The sequence below is a fragment of the Pelobates fuscus genome, chromosome 1, assembly GCF_036172605.1.
Source record: "Pelobates fuscus isolate aPelFus1 chromosome 1, aPelFus1.pri, whole genome shotgun sequence".
Classification (NCBI taxonomy): Eukaryota; Metazoa; Chordata; class Amphibia; order Anura; family Pelobatidae; genus Pelobates; species Pelobates fuscus.
The window spans coordinates 278,375,180-278,392,892 of record NC_086317.1 but is presented as its reverse complement, the minus strand read 5'-3'; the positions used below and the strand labels follow the sequence as shown (position 1 = coordinate 278,392,892).

The window sequence follows — 17,713 nt, the reverse complement described above, 5'->3', positions numbered from 1 at the left end:
ATTAGTGTTATTCTTCATTTTAAAGTTTATATCGGGCAGCTGCTTTGAGAAGCATCTGCTTATTGTAAAAACAAAGATTAGTTGTTTAAGTGCCTCCAGGTGACTGTCGAATGCTAGGGAACAGAACAGTGCTGTACTCCCCTCTATTAGTTAGGTAGCATGGCAGGTTCACTAGTCAATGCTTGAATCCAGCATGTGCTTGTTTCTGGCTATGCTTTCATCGAGGTCCCAGAGAGCATCAGCAGAATGCTATTAACAGATAGAAGGGTCATGACATATCCCCACTTCTCTCTTAGTGTAGCGGTCATGAAGTTTTCTTTTGGGCTTAAACCCTGATGTTTCTGGAACCCTGCAGGTCCCGTGACAACTGTCATGGTGTTGTGCATTTTTTTAAATAAAATACATAATCATGCCATGCCCAACAGTTATTGAGTTATGAGTTTATTTTTAATATCTTCTCTTCGAATCTCACTGTTGTATGTACAATCAATATTCAAAATGTAACAGTTAAAAATAAGATAATGTAGAAATTAAATTTTTTTTAATATAACTTTAAAAAAAATATATATATATTTTTAAAAACTCTTTATTTTTGGCACATTGCGACATATGCATGACATTATGCATATAGTTGGAGTCACAAAATAAATAAGGAACATTGCTACATACACATAGCAGACAATAATACGAGAGTAAACATGTTGAACTGTAAAAACACAAAAAACCCTATCCAAAATATACTCCATGGAGAATGTATGATAAGGTTCATGGTTATTGCCAAAAAACAAAACAAAGGAAACCGGAAACAGAGGATAAAATTAACAGCTCCTAAAATAAAAAGTACTTATGAGAAAAGTATCCAGGAGCTCGGGAGGAAGAGGTTTGTCAGTAAAACAGGAAATAGAAAAGCAATAGGTGGAGTAAATTGGGCACAGTACAAAGCAAGGTAAGGGTCAGCTTAGCATATAAGATACTCAAGTCAAGTAACGTTGACCCTAGGAGCGGTTCTGGAATAAATAGAGTGATTTGTGCTGGATGCCAGGAATGAGTGGTTCACCTCTTTAGCTCTGTGGTGGTTGAGAGAGAGTCTGGGTTGAGACCTAGTTTTAACAGGACAACATATTTTTCAGATATGTCAAACACTCGTAGCCGTCTGACGTTGTGTTTAATGATCAGTGATCATGGAATACCCCAGCAGTATCGCAGGCCACAAGAAAAAATACATAGCGTAAGAGGGTGACAGGATCTCTTCCAGAGCTGAGTGGATCATAATAAATCTGATAAAAAGTTATGTTGATCCCCTCAAACGTATAGGGAGTTTTCCCTTTAATAGTGCTTAAAAATGCAGCTGGTCTTGACTATTCTAGAACTTAACCAGGGGGTAGTTTGTTGCTGAGGTCGAAGTGCCTGAGGTTTTGGTAGGCAAAACAAGCCATCTAGATATGTTCCCTTTACTTTTATGGGGGGGGGGGGGGGGGGAGGCGGCGGTTAATAATTATCCAAAAAGTAAATGTGGCCATTTGGCCAAGTCTGTGTCATCAGACAAACCTCTTATTTTCATATGTTTCCACTGTCATTTATATTGATGTCCTCCAGTAATTAACAGATCTCGGCAGATATATTCTGGCACAGATCTGCCAGCACGATCTTAAAAATGCCAATGGTCACTTGGAAAGTTTCTCCAGTAACAGGAGGGGGAATCCTGGAGAAGACTTTTCATAGATAGGGTCCATTAGCTGCTCATCGGTGAAGATCCAAAGCAATTTTGGTTGGGTTTGTTATCGATGGCCTTTTAAAAACGAATCCCCGTTATCCACAGAATGATGGGGCTGATCCGATTTATTTTTATGTACCATGGCTTTAGGACTTCTGCAGGTATGAGAACAAGTAACAAAATTCAATAATACACACCCAAAATTCACCAACTAAAAAGATTAGAAATGGAGCACTGCAGCTATGTGACTGTACCAGTTGGGTGCTATCTCTGCCTCTCAAAAGAAATGGAATATTTAATTGCAAGTTCATCTTTTATTAATACATAATTAACCTTTATTGAAATTCAATGCAACCAGGTGCACTTTTGAAAAGGACACATCCACTGAAGCATGAATTATTCATACTTATATTTAGAATATATCCTAAGTAAAGACCAGAAATACATATAATGTACAGCATGGTGGGGGTAAGAATTTAACAGATATCAAGATTCTCTCTTTGATTTAATTTGTTCTTCCCATCTTTGCCAAATTGAAGTCGAAAGGGGTGACAAAATGTCTTCCCTTCTTGTGTTTGGATAATGTTTTGCAAGTCTATGATAGAGAACTATGGGGTTTGAGAGTTTTACTTGAAGTACACGTGATGTGCAGTTCCAAGCCACTGCACTAAATCACTTTAGAAGATTTCTTGGTTTAAGAGTAATACATATATATATTCATACAAGTGTGGGAAGGAGGGGGATTTTTCTCTGCTCTAGTTAACTAGAGAAGACAAGACAAAACAAGATCTGCACATTATTTAAATACTCTGAATGCTCTCAGTAAGTTCTTTAAAAAGCAGAAACCAGAGATAATTAGATAATTGGGTAAAAGTGCTGCTAATGTCAAGGTTACTTACAGGGTGATTTGCTCTAACTGATTTATAGTAAAAAAATATTGACTGGTTAGTACACAGCACACTATCTGTAATAAACCTGGTTTGGTTTAGTTATTATCCTCCCTTTGATTTCATCCTTATGGATATATCATGCATCTTCTTTCAACTCTGTATTAGCTTTGAATTTGCATTACAGTCAAATTAACTTCTTCCCTATAGATGTAATAGGCTGAGCCGGGCTGTGTTAAAGCGTAGTTCATGCCATTACTATTGCAATGCCCTATTAAGACAGCTGCACACTCTGCTATTAAGAAGGAATGACACAACCAGTGTGTATGCCTCACTGAACAGACTTGTCCAGACCAAAGTGCAGTAGCTTGAGTGGAAGAACTAGAAATGGCATTTCTGCTTTGGTTTCAGTTAATTCAAACTAGTGATCCTCTATGGAAAATGGTAAAAAAAAAATTCTGTTCATAGAGAAAACCTTGAATTTTTTCCTTATATATTTTATGCTGTATTCTTCTTTCTTTCTTTCTCTCTCTCTCGTAATGTGGCAGCTGGGATCACATGTCCCCCACATCCTGCTTGATTTTGTTATGTCTTCGATTGTTTGGGAGAAGTCACAGTTTTTAATGGATATTTAAAAGCACCTCATTATTCAGTTGTCTGAAAGCTTTCACAGGAAAGATGAGTTTACCAATGAAACCCATAAATTAAGTAATATTCTGTGCGCGCGTAAACCAGTCTGAACAGCCATTAGTCATCATACAGTGAATTGGCATCGACTTTTAAATGAACATTCATTATGTCCTTACATTAAAGCATTACATGTTATACCTCACTATAAAGAATATATGCAGCATATGACATTATTTTATGTTTAGTTATGTTTTATTTTAGTGTACAGTATTTAGAATGCTCACTTACCTCTGCAGACAACAAACATAATTTGCTGCTATTTTAACAAAGTAACTTATTACTGTAATGTTCTCCTTTGGACTATAGTCTGTCTATTTCAATTGTCTATTTCCGGCCCTCCAGATGTTGCTAAACTACAACTCCCATGATTCTATGAATGAAATAGATAGGCTCAGAATCATGGAAGTTGTAGTTCAGCAACATCTGGAGGGCCGGAGTTTGGGGAAGCCTGCTCTAAATGGTCTTTGGTGTATTGGACATCATAGGTGCCCACCTCTATGGGCCTTCATAGAGTATTTTAACTTATTAAAGGTAGAATGAAGGAAGTATGTCTTGTCGTCACCATTAAAAGTATCAGGCCTGGCAAAGATCTGTGCATAATATAGTACTGAACTGATCTATCCATCAGCTAAGATCCAGGTGTCCTTTAAAAACAGATAATATTTAATAATATATCAAATTAGGTTAATATAGCAAAATAAAAATACAGATAAAATATATATTTTCAATTGCTAGCATTTTTACTTACCTGAGCCAAGACATTAATGTCTTTATGTATATCTATCCTTTCACATTTTTTATTTACATTGCTCTACATTATCATATATTTATAATATGTTTAACCCTGACAGGCCTATTTAGATACTACCGTTACTTTCCCAGGTATTTTCGTGAACATCAAAAAAAACCAAAAAACTCCAAACATTTAGGCACTAGCAGTAATGGCTGTAGAATTCTAGAAGACAAATATTTGTCAAGCAATTTTCTACCATTACATAAACACATTTGTTTGAGATATCATATCACTGTGATTTTACTCTTATCTGTTCTACTACTAACATTTCATTCAGGATTAGTTACATACATAATTTGGTTGAAAAAGGAAAAACCATATTTCAAGTCCAAAATTTCTAATTACTTGCCTCCAAAGCACAGAAGAGAAAATAGCACAGTCAGTAAAAAAGATAAAACATTTTTTAGATACATAAATGAGGAAAGAAAAGTAAAACAAGTATTAGTTAGATTAAAAACAAATTAAGGAAGGTATGTTGAAGAGGATAAAGAGCATGGCCCTCATCTGCATATTGTTCCTGTGTCAATGTGTAATTGTCTCTTTTGTTGTAAATTTCCCCCACTTTTATAATATTAAAAACCGCTGTGGAATTAGTTGGAGCTATATAAATACCAATAATAATAGCTGACTGCCTCAATGAATATTTTTGTTCAGTATTTACAGCTGAAAATGAAGGAAAGTGACCTCAGTTAGGAAAAAGGACAAATTAGTCATTTGTTACATGTGAGTTTAAAGAGGAAGAGGTTCTATTACAACTCTCAAAAGTAAAGACAAATAAGTCGATGGGGCCTGATGCAGTAGGTGTTTCGTCTGTGTTATTTGTAGTTTTCACTGATTATTTTATTGCTATTTTCACATATTACAATGTTGCTTGAGGTTAGTGCATTAATTTTCTTTCACTATGTGTTTTGGCAGATCTGGGTCCTATATTTTTGAGCCCCAGAATATGTTATGTATTTATGTACAATGTACATGTTCAGATTCCACTGTAAGGATATGGATCATACTTTGTTTTTCTTACAGGTGGGCGGCACAAAGACAGGAGTGGTTCGCTATGTTGGAGAAACAGATTTTGCAAAGGGAGAATGGTGTGGAGTTGAGCTGGATGAGCCTTTGGGCAAGAACGATGGTGCAGTGGCAGGAACCAGGTATGCCAGACTCACAGTATATTTACTATCTTTTTTTAATAATATATATTAATTTAAATTATATTAAAAAAAAGGGAGAAGGTGATATTGCATGCCCCATCTTCTTCACAAGATATTCCCAGGAGTTTCTAACACCTGCTGGAGGTGTAGTCAGAATATTGGCACTCTTCTTTTTATATGCTGGATTTGCTAAAAAAATTATAACATATTGGCGACGTCTAGTGGGAGAGAGCTAGTTGTTTACCTTGATGGTTATGCTGCTTAATCATGTTCTCCTGTCCATCTCCAATTTTAAAAATCTCTCATGAGGCATGAGGGTGCTGATGCCTGCTCTCAATTTTCTCATCTCACTTTTTCTAGTTCTATGTCTTATAGATCTTTTTAATTTTTTAAAGAACATTAGATGCAATTAAATTGCTGTCACATACAATGGGATTGTGTGGGTAATTTAAGGGGGTAACCCTATCTTAAATATTATATAAATACAAATGAAGAATAGTCTCACTGGGGGACCAGACCTCAAAGAAATAACCAGTATTTTCTTATCACCTAAAGGGACCCTCCAGTGCCAGGAAAATATATCTGTGCCCCTCTCCCTCCCACCCCCCATACCATGTTGCTGAAGGGGTTAAACCCCCTTCAGTGACTTACCTGAATCCAGTGCAGATGACCCTCAGGGCTTTGTCAGGCTCCGCCCACACTCCACCCCTCCCGACGTCAGTCAGCGGGGGAGACCTAATGCGCATATGCGGCAATGGCCGCACGCTCGCATTAGACCCCCCCATAGAATAGCATTATTCAATGCTTTCCTATGGGGATTCCGGCAACGCTGGAGGTCCTCGTGCATAGCGTGAGGACGTCCAGCAACGTTTAGAACACTTTTTGTGTTCTAAGAACACAGAAGTCCCCCTAGTTGATGTCCGATAGACAGCCACTAGAGGAGGACTTAACCCTGCAACGTAATTATTGCATTTTATAAAAACTGCAATAATTACACTAGCAGGGTTAAGGGTGGTGGGAGTTGGCACCCAGACCACTTCAATGGGCAGAAGTGGTCTGGGTGCCTGGAGTGTGCCTTTACTTAATAGAGTCACATTATAAATTTAAATCAACAGGAGTATAACAAAACACATGCAAAAGTGAATGTGAACAAAAAAACAAACACTAACAGGTGAAGCAAACACTAACACCGTGAAATTGTGTGTGCAATCATTAAAAACTGATGGACAATGAGTTAAGTATGTTTTTGATGCCCAATAAACAGATATTGTCTCCAGCACTACACGTATATATTTGTATAATTACAAAAGGCACATCCACTGTTTATAAATTATATGGTAAATGAGATACATCTCTAAGGGATAGATACATTCTGTAATAATTACCAGTAATTATCTGTATCTAGATAGCCATCATTATGAGGTTGGTCAGGATCATATGCAAAAGATTAGATGTAAGTGCAGTAAAGGAGACATCTAAGAAAATAAGAAGCTAATTAGAACAAAGTCCCAGATTTGTTCCTATAGATAATTTAAAGAGGCATTTGAAGTTTATTTTAATGAAACCTGTCATCAAAGTAAAGGTTAGTAAAATAGGATAGCCCTTGAAAGGGGTTTTTCCCTAGCCAAGGTACTTAGCAATACGGGGTTCCCTTTCAAAACAAGAGATAATAAATAGTAAATATTAATAATAGTTGAATGACCTTTGTGAGAGGTCAATTTTAAAGGTAGAATTTAAAATTGAAGTCACTCTCAATGAATTTCATTAACTTCATCCTAATTCGTAAAGATAGATAAAAGAAAATAGACTTTAAATAAATAGAATGAATAGGTTTGCAGTTCACAATGATTGGAACACTGGCAGCAAGTGCTTAATGACAAAAAAGCAACTGCTACTATTCTTGGTTAGATAGGTTAAACTGGTTCACTTACAGCAAAGAACCCAGAAAGTACCACGGAACCGATATATCAGAGGTATGTGTAAATCATAATGCCTAAAAGTATATAGTCTTTCAAGGCTGAATAATAGGTACGGTTCTCTCTAGAAATAAAAAGATAAAATAAAAGATCTATCTATTAATAACATGAGAGAACAGTATTATAGACTCCAAATATTGGTAAAGTCTTAGAAATATCCTAGATTAGATCAAGTAAAGTGCAATAATACAAGTGGATAGACCTACTTATATAGTAGTAGTATGAGGGGGTCATGGCACTACTCATGGTGAATTAGGATATAATTAGCTGGTTACCATTTATTTGGAGACTGCTACTAAGCAGTAAGAGGAGAGGGTAGGCATTCACTCCTGTATAGATTGCTATTAGAGTACAGACCCATTCAAATTACTACTACCTTTCTAGTGAAAAACACAGTTCAAAGGCTATCCTGTATTACTATCTTTTACTTTGATGACAGGCTTCATTAAAATAAACCTCAAATGCCTCTTTAAATTATCCATATTAACAAATCTGAGACTTTGTTCTAATTAATTTCTTTTTTTCTTAGTTGTCTGCCTTACTGTGCTTACATCTAATCTTTTTTCTGATCCTGACCAATCTCATAATGATAGCTATCTAGATGCAGTAATGGTACTGGTAATTATGGCAGACTGTATCTATCCCTTTTTGATGTATCCCATGTAATACATCATTTATAAACAGTGGGTGTGCCTTTTGTAACTATACAAATATATACCTGTAGTGCTGGAGACTGTATCTGATGAAATATACCTCATTGTCCATCAGTTTGTAATGATTGCACGCACCGTTTCACGTAACACCTGTTAGTGCTTGTTTTTTTGTTCACTTTCACTTCTGTATGTGTTTTGTTATACTTCTCGTGATTTAAATTAATAGTGTAACTCTAACTATTACCTAAATTAAGTGATAATAAAATAGTGTGTTGTGCCTAATCATTACATTCATGAACGCCAATATGCAAAAAGTAATAATCAATAGCTAATAAGGTTCAAAAAACAATATTGGCGGGCACACAACTCAGTTCGGAATGAGTATATCGAACTATAGGAAAGATAAATCATACAGAGACCAATTTGAATATAAGAATTCACACCACACTTTATTGTTCACAAAGGGACCCAATGCAAAGTAAGTTTTACTCTCATTTAAGTTGTTGCATGCATTTACTTCAAACAGCTTAGTATCTAGATATATCAGCTTAAGTATACATCACCATTAGAGAGGCTTGGTTGTCTCCTCACTGCACACAACTGGGGGAACTCAGGCAGTCAAACTTGGAGGGATCCTCTCTTCTGGGAACAGCAGAGACCAGCAACACGCGTCTGTATTACCGGTGGGTAGTTCTCCAAGGGAGTGCTAAATCCCCTTAGTCTTATTTACCTTTTTCTTGAACAGTGTGTACTTCCATCAAGGTTCCTTATTAGTGAAGCCTAGCAAAAGACCTTGTACAAGCAGCTGGATGGGACTGGCAGTTGGCCAGACTGTTCAGGACCACCAGCAACGCCATTTCAGGTCTGTGCTGTTAATTATCTCTTATCTATAATCTATAAGCTATCTCTGTACTATTCTTGTGATGGTACGCATACGTTTTTAACCAGCTGTTGTAGTGCTGTGTATTAATAGCTGTGACATCCAGGCCTGCATCTAGTGATACTGCCTATGTGTGCTTATGTGCTTACCAGCGCTATCTTAACTTTCTATAAAAGTTTGATTTGCTCAATAGTGATCAATCAATCATTCTTAATTAATATGGAATATTATTATCACATAGTGGTAATTTCTTTGAGTTCTGGTCCCTCAGTGGAATAATTATTTTTCGTATTCTATCTCTGCTCTCATTTCTAGACTCAGATCTCTGTTCCTTCCTTTAGTATTTACTCAGTACTTTCTTAGATCATTTTATCTAGGCCCATGGGGACATGGCTGCCATCAGGTTGTGACAACCATGCTTTGGTTGGTCCTCAGGGGCCCGGACTGCTCAAGGAGACAAAGTCTCCCTCTGATCTTTTAATCTGTCACTCTTGCGAGCCCCTGGCTGTCAGAGCATTGCCATGGGTTATGTAGCTTGAGCTGTGTAAGGGTCCTAACATTTCTGATGGCAGCCATGATTGGGTGCAACAGGGATGACTTCTCAAATGCAGAGTTAAAGGAAGGGAGCGATGCAATGCTCAGCAATCGGGAGGTGTAGACGGTTGTGTGTGAGATCTTCTTTTGACTTGAGGTTTAAGCAGGAATGGCAGGGTTTCTATACGATCAAACTTCCGCTGATATTTTAAAAATCATATACAAAATATGAGTACACTATTGAGAGCTCAGGAGATGAGGCTGACCGCAACTGATTCATGTATGGAATGGAATACATCAAGTTTGATCTTAAGTGGTAATGAATAATATGTTTTCTTTCTTCTTTTGCTGTCAAACTAGGTATGCCTGAAAAACTTTATGTAAATAAGATTGTAAAAAAAAAAAAAAAGAGGAAAAACTTCTAAGAAAGCGATTATATATTTTTTTTTTTTATCACGTTATCATATTAATAAGAATAATAAAAAAAAAAATTAGGTAAGCTTAATAATAACCCTTTTACAAATTTCACTTAGAATTAAGAGGATAGATCATAAAGTTAAAGGATAGCAGGAGTTTGCATACGTCTTCTAGTATAAGAGTTGCTTGGAGTAAAATCTATGTGAATTGGGGTTGTGGCAAATGGCTGGGGAAAACATGTCACTGACATAATTGAAGTAAATTGGGAAATATAAAACTAGCTGCATGTTGATGATTAGGACTCATTGTTTGTACCTTTTATTAGGTGTCCTGGGTTCTGATTATAGTGTGTGTGACGTAAACACCATCAGTGGCTGATGAATGGGGCTCTCCTGGCTGCAGTTCAGCGCTTAAACCTCAACCAAATGTTATTCTTCCCTCCTCCCAACTTACACGTATAGCATTATTGCATGTGCATTTTGTAGTTGATACATTTTCCATTAATCTTGTGTCATCTGTACCTGAGTACTAACAAAGGAGTCAAAACTGAGACACCTGTTCCTTCCTGTTTGACAAATTAGGGAATCAGTGCAGCACTTACACGGCTGTCCAACCTGCGGCCCCCCAGATGATGCTGAACTACAACTCCCATGATTCTTTCAATAAACCAGATAGCCAGGGAATCATGGGAGTTGTAGTTCAGCAACATCTGTGGGGGCACCGGTTGGACAGCCCTGACTGCTTAGAAGGCCCCTAGGTGTGCCCCAATTCAGGACCAGGGTGCACCCTCTGTTCCCTGTTTAGATCTGTATGGACACTTCTGCATGAGTTTGGGTTAGCTTACTGTCAGGGACTCACTAAGCTCTATCGTCCTGTAAATGGGTAGAGAAGGTTGACAGCACCAAACATCTTAACAGAGCAGTTTTGATGTATGGATCATACATGTTTAACCCAGCTCTACAAGGATTAAAGTGCAGATCAACAAAAGCTATATAATTCTCTTTGAATGTATTAGATGTGTTACAATCACTAACCTACACAGAAGAGATAATTACAAGTGTGTACTTTTCACTTATAAGTCTGCCCTTCATGTGTGTCTGCACAGTGGGTTGCAGAGAGCTGTTAATGTGTAGATTCCAAAGCTTTCTGTGCTCAGCCTCAATTCTTCTCATTGCAGGACTGTATTGGATTCATAACTCAGATTATGGATTTCAACTTTTGAAAACCTTTAGCTAAACTTCTTCCTTATGAAACCTTGTTGTGCCTTTAAACTGTTAAAAAATGAATATGTAGAAAATACAACTACTTTTACAGCTATTTATTTATCTGATCTTATTTATCTAAAATCTGTAAAATACTTCAAAAGTTGTGTTGATGCTTGAACTAATTAAAACCTTTGAAATTGCCAAAAAAATACAGCATAAGACCAAATGTTAGCAATCCATGTCTTAACCGTTACTTCACTACGCTGTGACCAAACACCTGTCATCTATGACTGAATCCGTGGCAGAACTTCCCTGACTAAGAACTCTTGTCTAATCAACATCTTTAGACCTGGCAACAAAATGAGGAACATTGCATTTGTATAGAGCCAGTTGGCTGATAATGATTCTTCTGGACATTTCATGAGATTACTGTATCAGATGTAGAAAGAAGAAATTCAGTTGCATTTGGGAGACATCCAGTACAGATGGGATTTTATTTAAAAAATAAATATTTGTTGAGCAAATGTTGGGGATATGTGAATTAACGTCAGAGTTGACGAATAACTAAAGTCACACCAGTGTTATAGTAGCAAATGGCCTGACATGTCCTGCCCAGATGGACTCTGTGTGATGAACACTGTGCAGTTTATATGAAAAATATTCCTGTGTGGGAAATCATGATATAATCTTGTCACAAAGTCAGCCAGCAGTCCTGGATAAGTAACCTGTATGCTGCAAAACATGCATTTGACTTAAAAGAACACTTTACTCACTATCTAAATTAAGTTGTTATAGTGCCTACAGTAGTTCCCCGCTCTGTAGTGGCTCCAAATGCCTTTATTTTAATAATTAGAAGACTTTAAAGTATGTATACAAGCCACACCACCAAGCCCTCTGGGTAGCAGAGCTGGGACTGTTACTTCCCCTTCTCTCATACCATAGCGTACCATGACATCATGTATGCATATTCATTGCTGTTATATACGGTCACTCATAAAGAATAATTGCATGCAATGATTCTCCAAGGCAGAATCATAGGTGCATCGCACCCTGAAACGAACTATGGACATTAAGACTATAGCGTTAGGAATAGATATGTATTTCTATCACTACACAGCCCTTTTAAAGAGATATGCTGGAGATTAGTTAGCATTTCTTATTTACTACAAATTCACAGGATCTGATGCTTGTACGGTGATTTCTGCAGAGACCAGGAATTTGCAAAGATCTCTCTGGTAATCAACATTCTGACACAGTTCTGTGGGATACTTAGAAAGCAACCTGAAAAGTTTCAAGTGCTTTGCTTCCTATTCATAAACTAAACGTTATGTAAAACACTGTTGAAAGTTCTTCTCTTTCCTTTTTACTCTCAACTGAGAAGTGAGAACATCTCCCACAATTATGTATAATTTGCTTTATAATCTGTCCACAATTTATAATGGAAAACTTATAGGCGGTTCAAAATCTCTGCACCCTTGACAGAGGTTACATGAACAATACAGCTGGATTTTCTCTTCTTGTTCTTATCTCGTTCTCAACTCCTGGAAGGCAGGGACAAGTTTGTGCTAAAATCCTGCATCTAGCACCTTCAAAATATCAGTATGATTTATGTAATCCATTTTTTGTGTGTTGTATTCAATGTACTTGTGAATGTGTGAAACAATTGCTGATAATTTTTGCTCATATAAGAGTAAGTTCACAGCCTTGTATGCATGTGCAGTACTGGTCCCTTGAATAACTGTGCATTAGCTAAGCATTCCAACATGCCCCCTCTTTAATTGTGTCTACCCTGTATTTAAAGGAATACTATATCATTAGGAATACAAACCTGTATTCGTGGGGGTCCCCCCCCACTTTGTCTGGTTAGAAAGGTGCTGAATGCTAACTTTGTCTGGTTTGAAGGGGAACTTTTAGCACTCGCCATGCTGATCTCTTTGCTGACACTCCACCTCTTTGGCTGCGATCATTAATGTTGATGATCTCAGCCAATTCAATGCTCCCCATAGGCAATACGCCACACTATGAGCAGCATTTAATATATAACCAAGTTTATCTTGGTTACAGGCAGCATAGGAAGCACTTTTAGTAGCTGTTAGGAAGACAGACACTAGAGGCATGTTAAACCTGCAATGTAAACTTTGTCATTCTTTCATTGTCATTCTGTCATTCCAGGCTTGAACAGACAGGGGCAGTGCACTTCGGACCACCTTATTCAGATGAAGTGGTCTGGGTGCCTCTAGTGTCCCTTTAAGTAGTGATACATGTTGCTGATTCTCTTTTTTGCCACATAACATATAGGGAACATGGATAGTTATGTGCAAATGAGGCTCTCAATGTTTACAGCAACCTCTGTATATGCTGAGCCAGGGCCGCCACCAGAACGTTTGGGGCCCCTAACTGAGCTGAGGGTCTGGGCCCCTGGGGGCCCGCCTCCAAAACCACCCACAGAGACCGCCTCCAAATCCCGCCCACATGAATACACACACAGACACAAACACATTCACTGATACAAAAGGACACAGATACACACACACACACACACTGATACATACTAACAGACACACATACCGATACGCATATAGGCATACATACTAACACACATACTGAGACATACACACATATACAGACACACAGGCGTACATAGTGACAGACACATACTAACATACAGACACAAATGCATAAGGACATACAGACAGACATTCATACTGACATACACACATTCATAATGCCATGCAGACATACATACACTGACATTCATACACACATAATGACATGCATATAGATAGACATACATGCGTACAGGCATGTATACAGACATGCATACAGACATACATACAGACATACATTCATACTGGCATACATACATTCATACAGACACTGACATCCATACATACACATATTCATAATGCCATGCAGACATACATACACTGACATTCTTACACACATAATGACATGCATACATATAGACATACATGCATACAGACATACATTCATACAGACAGACAGACATACGCACATTCATAATGACATGCAGACATACATACACTGACATTCATACATACACACATTCATAATGACATACAGACATACATACACTGACATTCATACATACACACATTCATAATGACATACAGACATACATACACTGACATTCATACACACATAATGACATGCATACAGATAGACATACATGCATACAGACATACATTCATACAGACAGACAGACATACGCACATTCATAATGACATGCAGACATACATACACTGACATTCATACACACATAATGACATGCATACATAGACAGACAGACATACATACAGACAAACACACACAGACATACACACAGACAGACAGACATACACACAGACAGACATACACGCAGACAGACAGACATACACACAGACATACATACACACACACACAGGGCCGCCGGGCCCGTGACAACCGTTATGGTTTTCACCCCCTGATGGCGGCCCTGTGCTGAGCTACCGTGTGATCTGACCAAACGAGCTAGCCTTCACTCCCCACATGCATCTTTTCGCTTGCACATTTCTCCAGTTTTAACACATGAAACAGCCACATAAGAACTGACTGTTCACTTGCTGCCTAATAAATCCCAACTCTTTACAGGTACCATTTTAACAATATAATCAATGTTATTCACTTTCCCTGTCAGTGGTTTTTATTGTTGTGGCTGATCAGTGTACATGTATCCATTTTATACGCTAAAGCGCTCACTTTGCCAAAGTTAGCCATGTAGAACTACCAGATCAACATGTACACCCAGCTTTATCCATGGCTATGGCCTCTGTTTTCTGTCAAACTGCATGGGATGTTGTGTTTATCAGCGGTTTAATCATTGACCAACAAATTGCAATAAATGTTAAACAGAGTTGCAAAATGTATGCAATGATAGCTGACTTGGAAACAGTATCCGTCACAGCTATAGTCACAGCCTTGGTTTCTCAATTCATTCTTCAATACAATATAATTCACTGTCTACTGAATAAACTCAATCTGAATTTAATTTACACTATGTACAAAGATAGCAATATCATATACTATTAAGTTACATTTACTTAATTTGTGGAGTTTCCAACAAGCCATCAGCCATAACATTGTTCCTCATCAATGGGACCATTTTTAGAATAACGCAGATTTCTTAACCCTCCAAGGCCTAATCAAGACCTTCTGCAAAGTGTGTAAATAGAGGCTGTGTTTGACAGCATGTGCAGCTGCAGAAACAATCATGTGACACTAACACCTGGAGAGTGAGGGCTATTTATCAGCTATAAGTGATTATACTATAGAGTATGTCCCAGTAGGAACATTTGTAGACACTCTGTGTGGTTTGTGTCCTCACCAAAAGGGCTAAAATACACAAAGCTGCTGTGTATTGTTATTCTCATACATTATGAAAACATTCTAACATTTGGATTCAGTCATAATATATAAATATAAATGGTTCTTTACCTAAATGAGGCACTACAGCTGGCCCAGTGCACTGTGACCACATGTGCTTAAAACCCTTATATCTGTAGCACTGGATGTCAAGGTTCACTGGCTGGGGTTCATAGGAATTGCCCTTTGGTGTCAACCTTGATGTAACCACTAAGTTTAGCAGCTGGCACTCTGGCCCAAGGCTGACTAACTTGTTGTGTTGGTCCTTCTTCCTTCATCAGGTCTCGAAATCATAGTCAATACACTTCAGTGGTGATAGCGTACCGGGCTAGGAGCTTTTCTTTCACCCAGTCATAGTCTTGGCATCTGGCATGGTACGCTAAACCTCGGCTACCCAACCCGACAGCTTGCTCACCATCCTTTGGCAGCTGTTGCAATCCACATTGCCTCTCAAAGTCGTGTAGCTATCCTTCAATATCGCCCTCCACATGTTCAAAGGTTTTTAACCCCTTAAGGACACATGACATGTAAAGCATTATAAGGCACTCGTTTTTTCTCTTCCTGTTCAGTCTGTCTAGGGACCTGCAGATACCCTGCGGTTTGCCTCTCATCTGTCCCCATCACAGCTGCCAAAAGTTGCATCTGAGTGATTCGGACGATAGTAGCACAGCAGTTGTTGCATTAGTTGATCAAATTTGTCAACCTCTGGTTTGACCACTCCATTCTTGCATGCCTGGTCACCCTCCATAAATATCCCAATTAGTGCTGCTGTCCAGGTTTTTTAGAGTAGCCCACTTGAAACTAGTGTATTGCTGGGCCATCCACTCCTGGTTCCTCACTGTCTGTTGTGGGTCCTAATGGTGGTTTGGATGCTCCTAATAGCAAGGAAGCAATCCCACTTATGCCACTAAATGTGACTGAACTCCAGTACTCCAATCCAATTGAGTACCTCTGCCAGGTCAGCTTCCTTGATGGTACTAGGGGACTATGGGGCATATCAAACTCACGGAAGCTTCACTGGGGTCTCTGTGGACCTCTCCTTCCAGGCAGGTATCGACCCGTCTGCCTCTCCTGCATCTCCCAGGCAGGTATTGACCCCTCTGCCCTTACTTTGCCACCCAGGCAGGTATTGACCCCTCTGCCTGTCCTGCTTTCAACTACTGCTATAACAAAGACACTTGCGGCTCTCAGGTCTAGCTGTTTCTTAATATGTCACCTGGACCAGTGCAAGCAGCAAGAAAGTCTAAATACTCTGCTACTGGAGTCTTCAAACAAACCATACAAGGGACATAGTTCCCAATGGATCTAGCACACACTACTTTTTATTTAATGTACTTGTTTATTTTGGACATGGACTAGCTTTTGGTGTCCTTAAACATCTGGTGATATCTATATAACTATAAACAAACATCCATAACTTGAAGCTCAACCAACATAATAATGCATCAAATATAGGATACAATCACACTTTCTCACCTATGGAAAAACAGAGGCATACAGATGTAACTGGTTAGTTGTTTGCAATTTCCTAATTTGCATATTGCAATTATATTGCATTTTTCGGTTTCACCAACAGAGTACGCTGGAGAGTAATCACAGGAACAATTGTTACAAGTTAAAAGACAAAGGTATAATGCATCTAAGAGACAATACACCGTTTGACAAACAAATACAGGACAAGTTGAATACTCCTGTGAGGACTTACAATGTAACATTACAGTGTCTAATAACTAAAGACTAACTTGTCAGTCATGTTCTTAAAGGGGAAACTCTTATTAGTTTATATAGTTTATATTAAATCACATTGAGGGTTTTAAAATATAAAGTACGACCCCAAACATTAACCTATATAGTATAAAGTAAAATGAATGTTGAGTAGTGATTACTGAACCACTGGTTGAACAGGGGTTCTTTATAAAGAGCAATTATTGAGTAATTAATGACAATGGCATTCTATTGGTTTCCATGATTGCATTACATGTAAACCCCATCATAATGCTATAAAAACATGAGTTGAATATCTCTCTATCTCTGTTACTGTCTGTTTATCTATCTATCTATCTTACATCTAAAGTAAAACAATAAGTGTCAGTGCTTTAAAATTTTATTCAGCAAATATAACCAGGTATTCTTGTGATAAATGTAATTAAAAAATTACTGGGGCGGGGCCGGACCGCCGAGCTGGACGGTCGCACTCGACACCAGCTCCTGCACACTAGGCCCGAAAAGGCACCAAAACTGCAACTTTAGGCAAAAAACAACGTCCAGCACTGGTGGCCCTCAGCGGGTTAAGAGCCCTGGATCTAGGGAGAGGCTGGCCAAACGGGCTTCAGTCCCCAGGAGGAGGGTTCCTCATCGGCACCTTACGGCCTACTCAGGCGGTGCGAGGGGTGGACGGCCGCTGCCCCACTGCCC

The 17,713-nt window shown here is 38.4% G+C and overlaps 1 protein-coding gene across 2 annotated transcripts in view; it reads left to right on the top strand.

Annotated features, from left to right (window-relative positions):
- CLIP2 (CAP-Gly domain containing linker protein 2) overlaps window positions 1-17,713 on the top strand; it is a 117,878-nt gene that overhangs the window by 62,826 nt on the left and 37,339 nt on the right. For both annotated transcript variants that reach the window (XM_063457415.1, XM_063457416.1), the window contains exon 4: window positions 5,108-5,232. In XM_063457415.1, coding sequence (XP_063313485.1) covers window positions 5,108-5,232 — 125 coding nt within the window. The remainder of the gene's footprint in view (window positions 1-5,107; window positions 5,233-17,713) is intronic.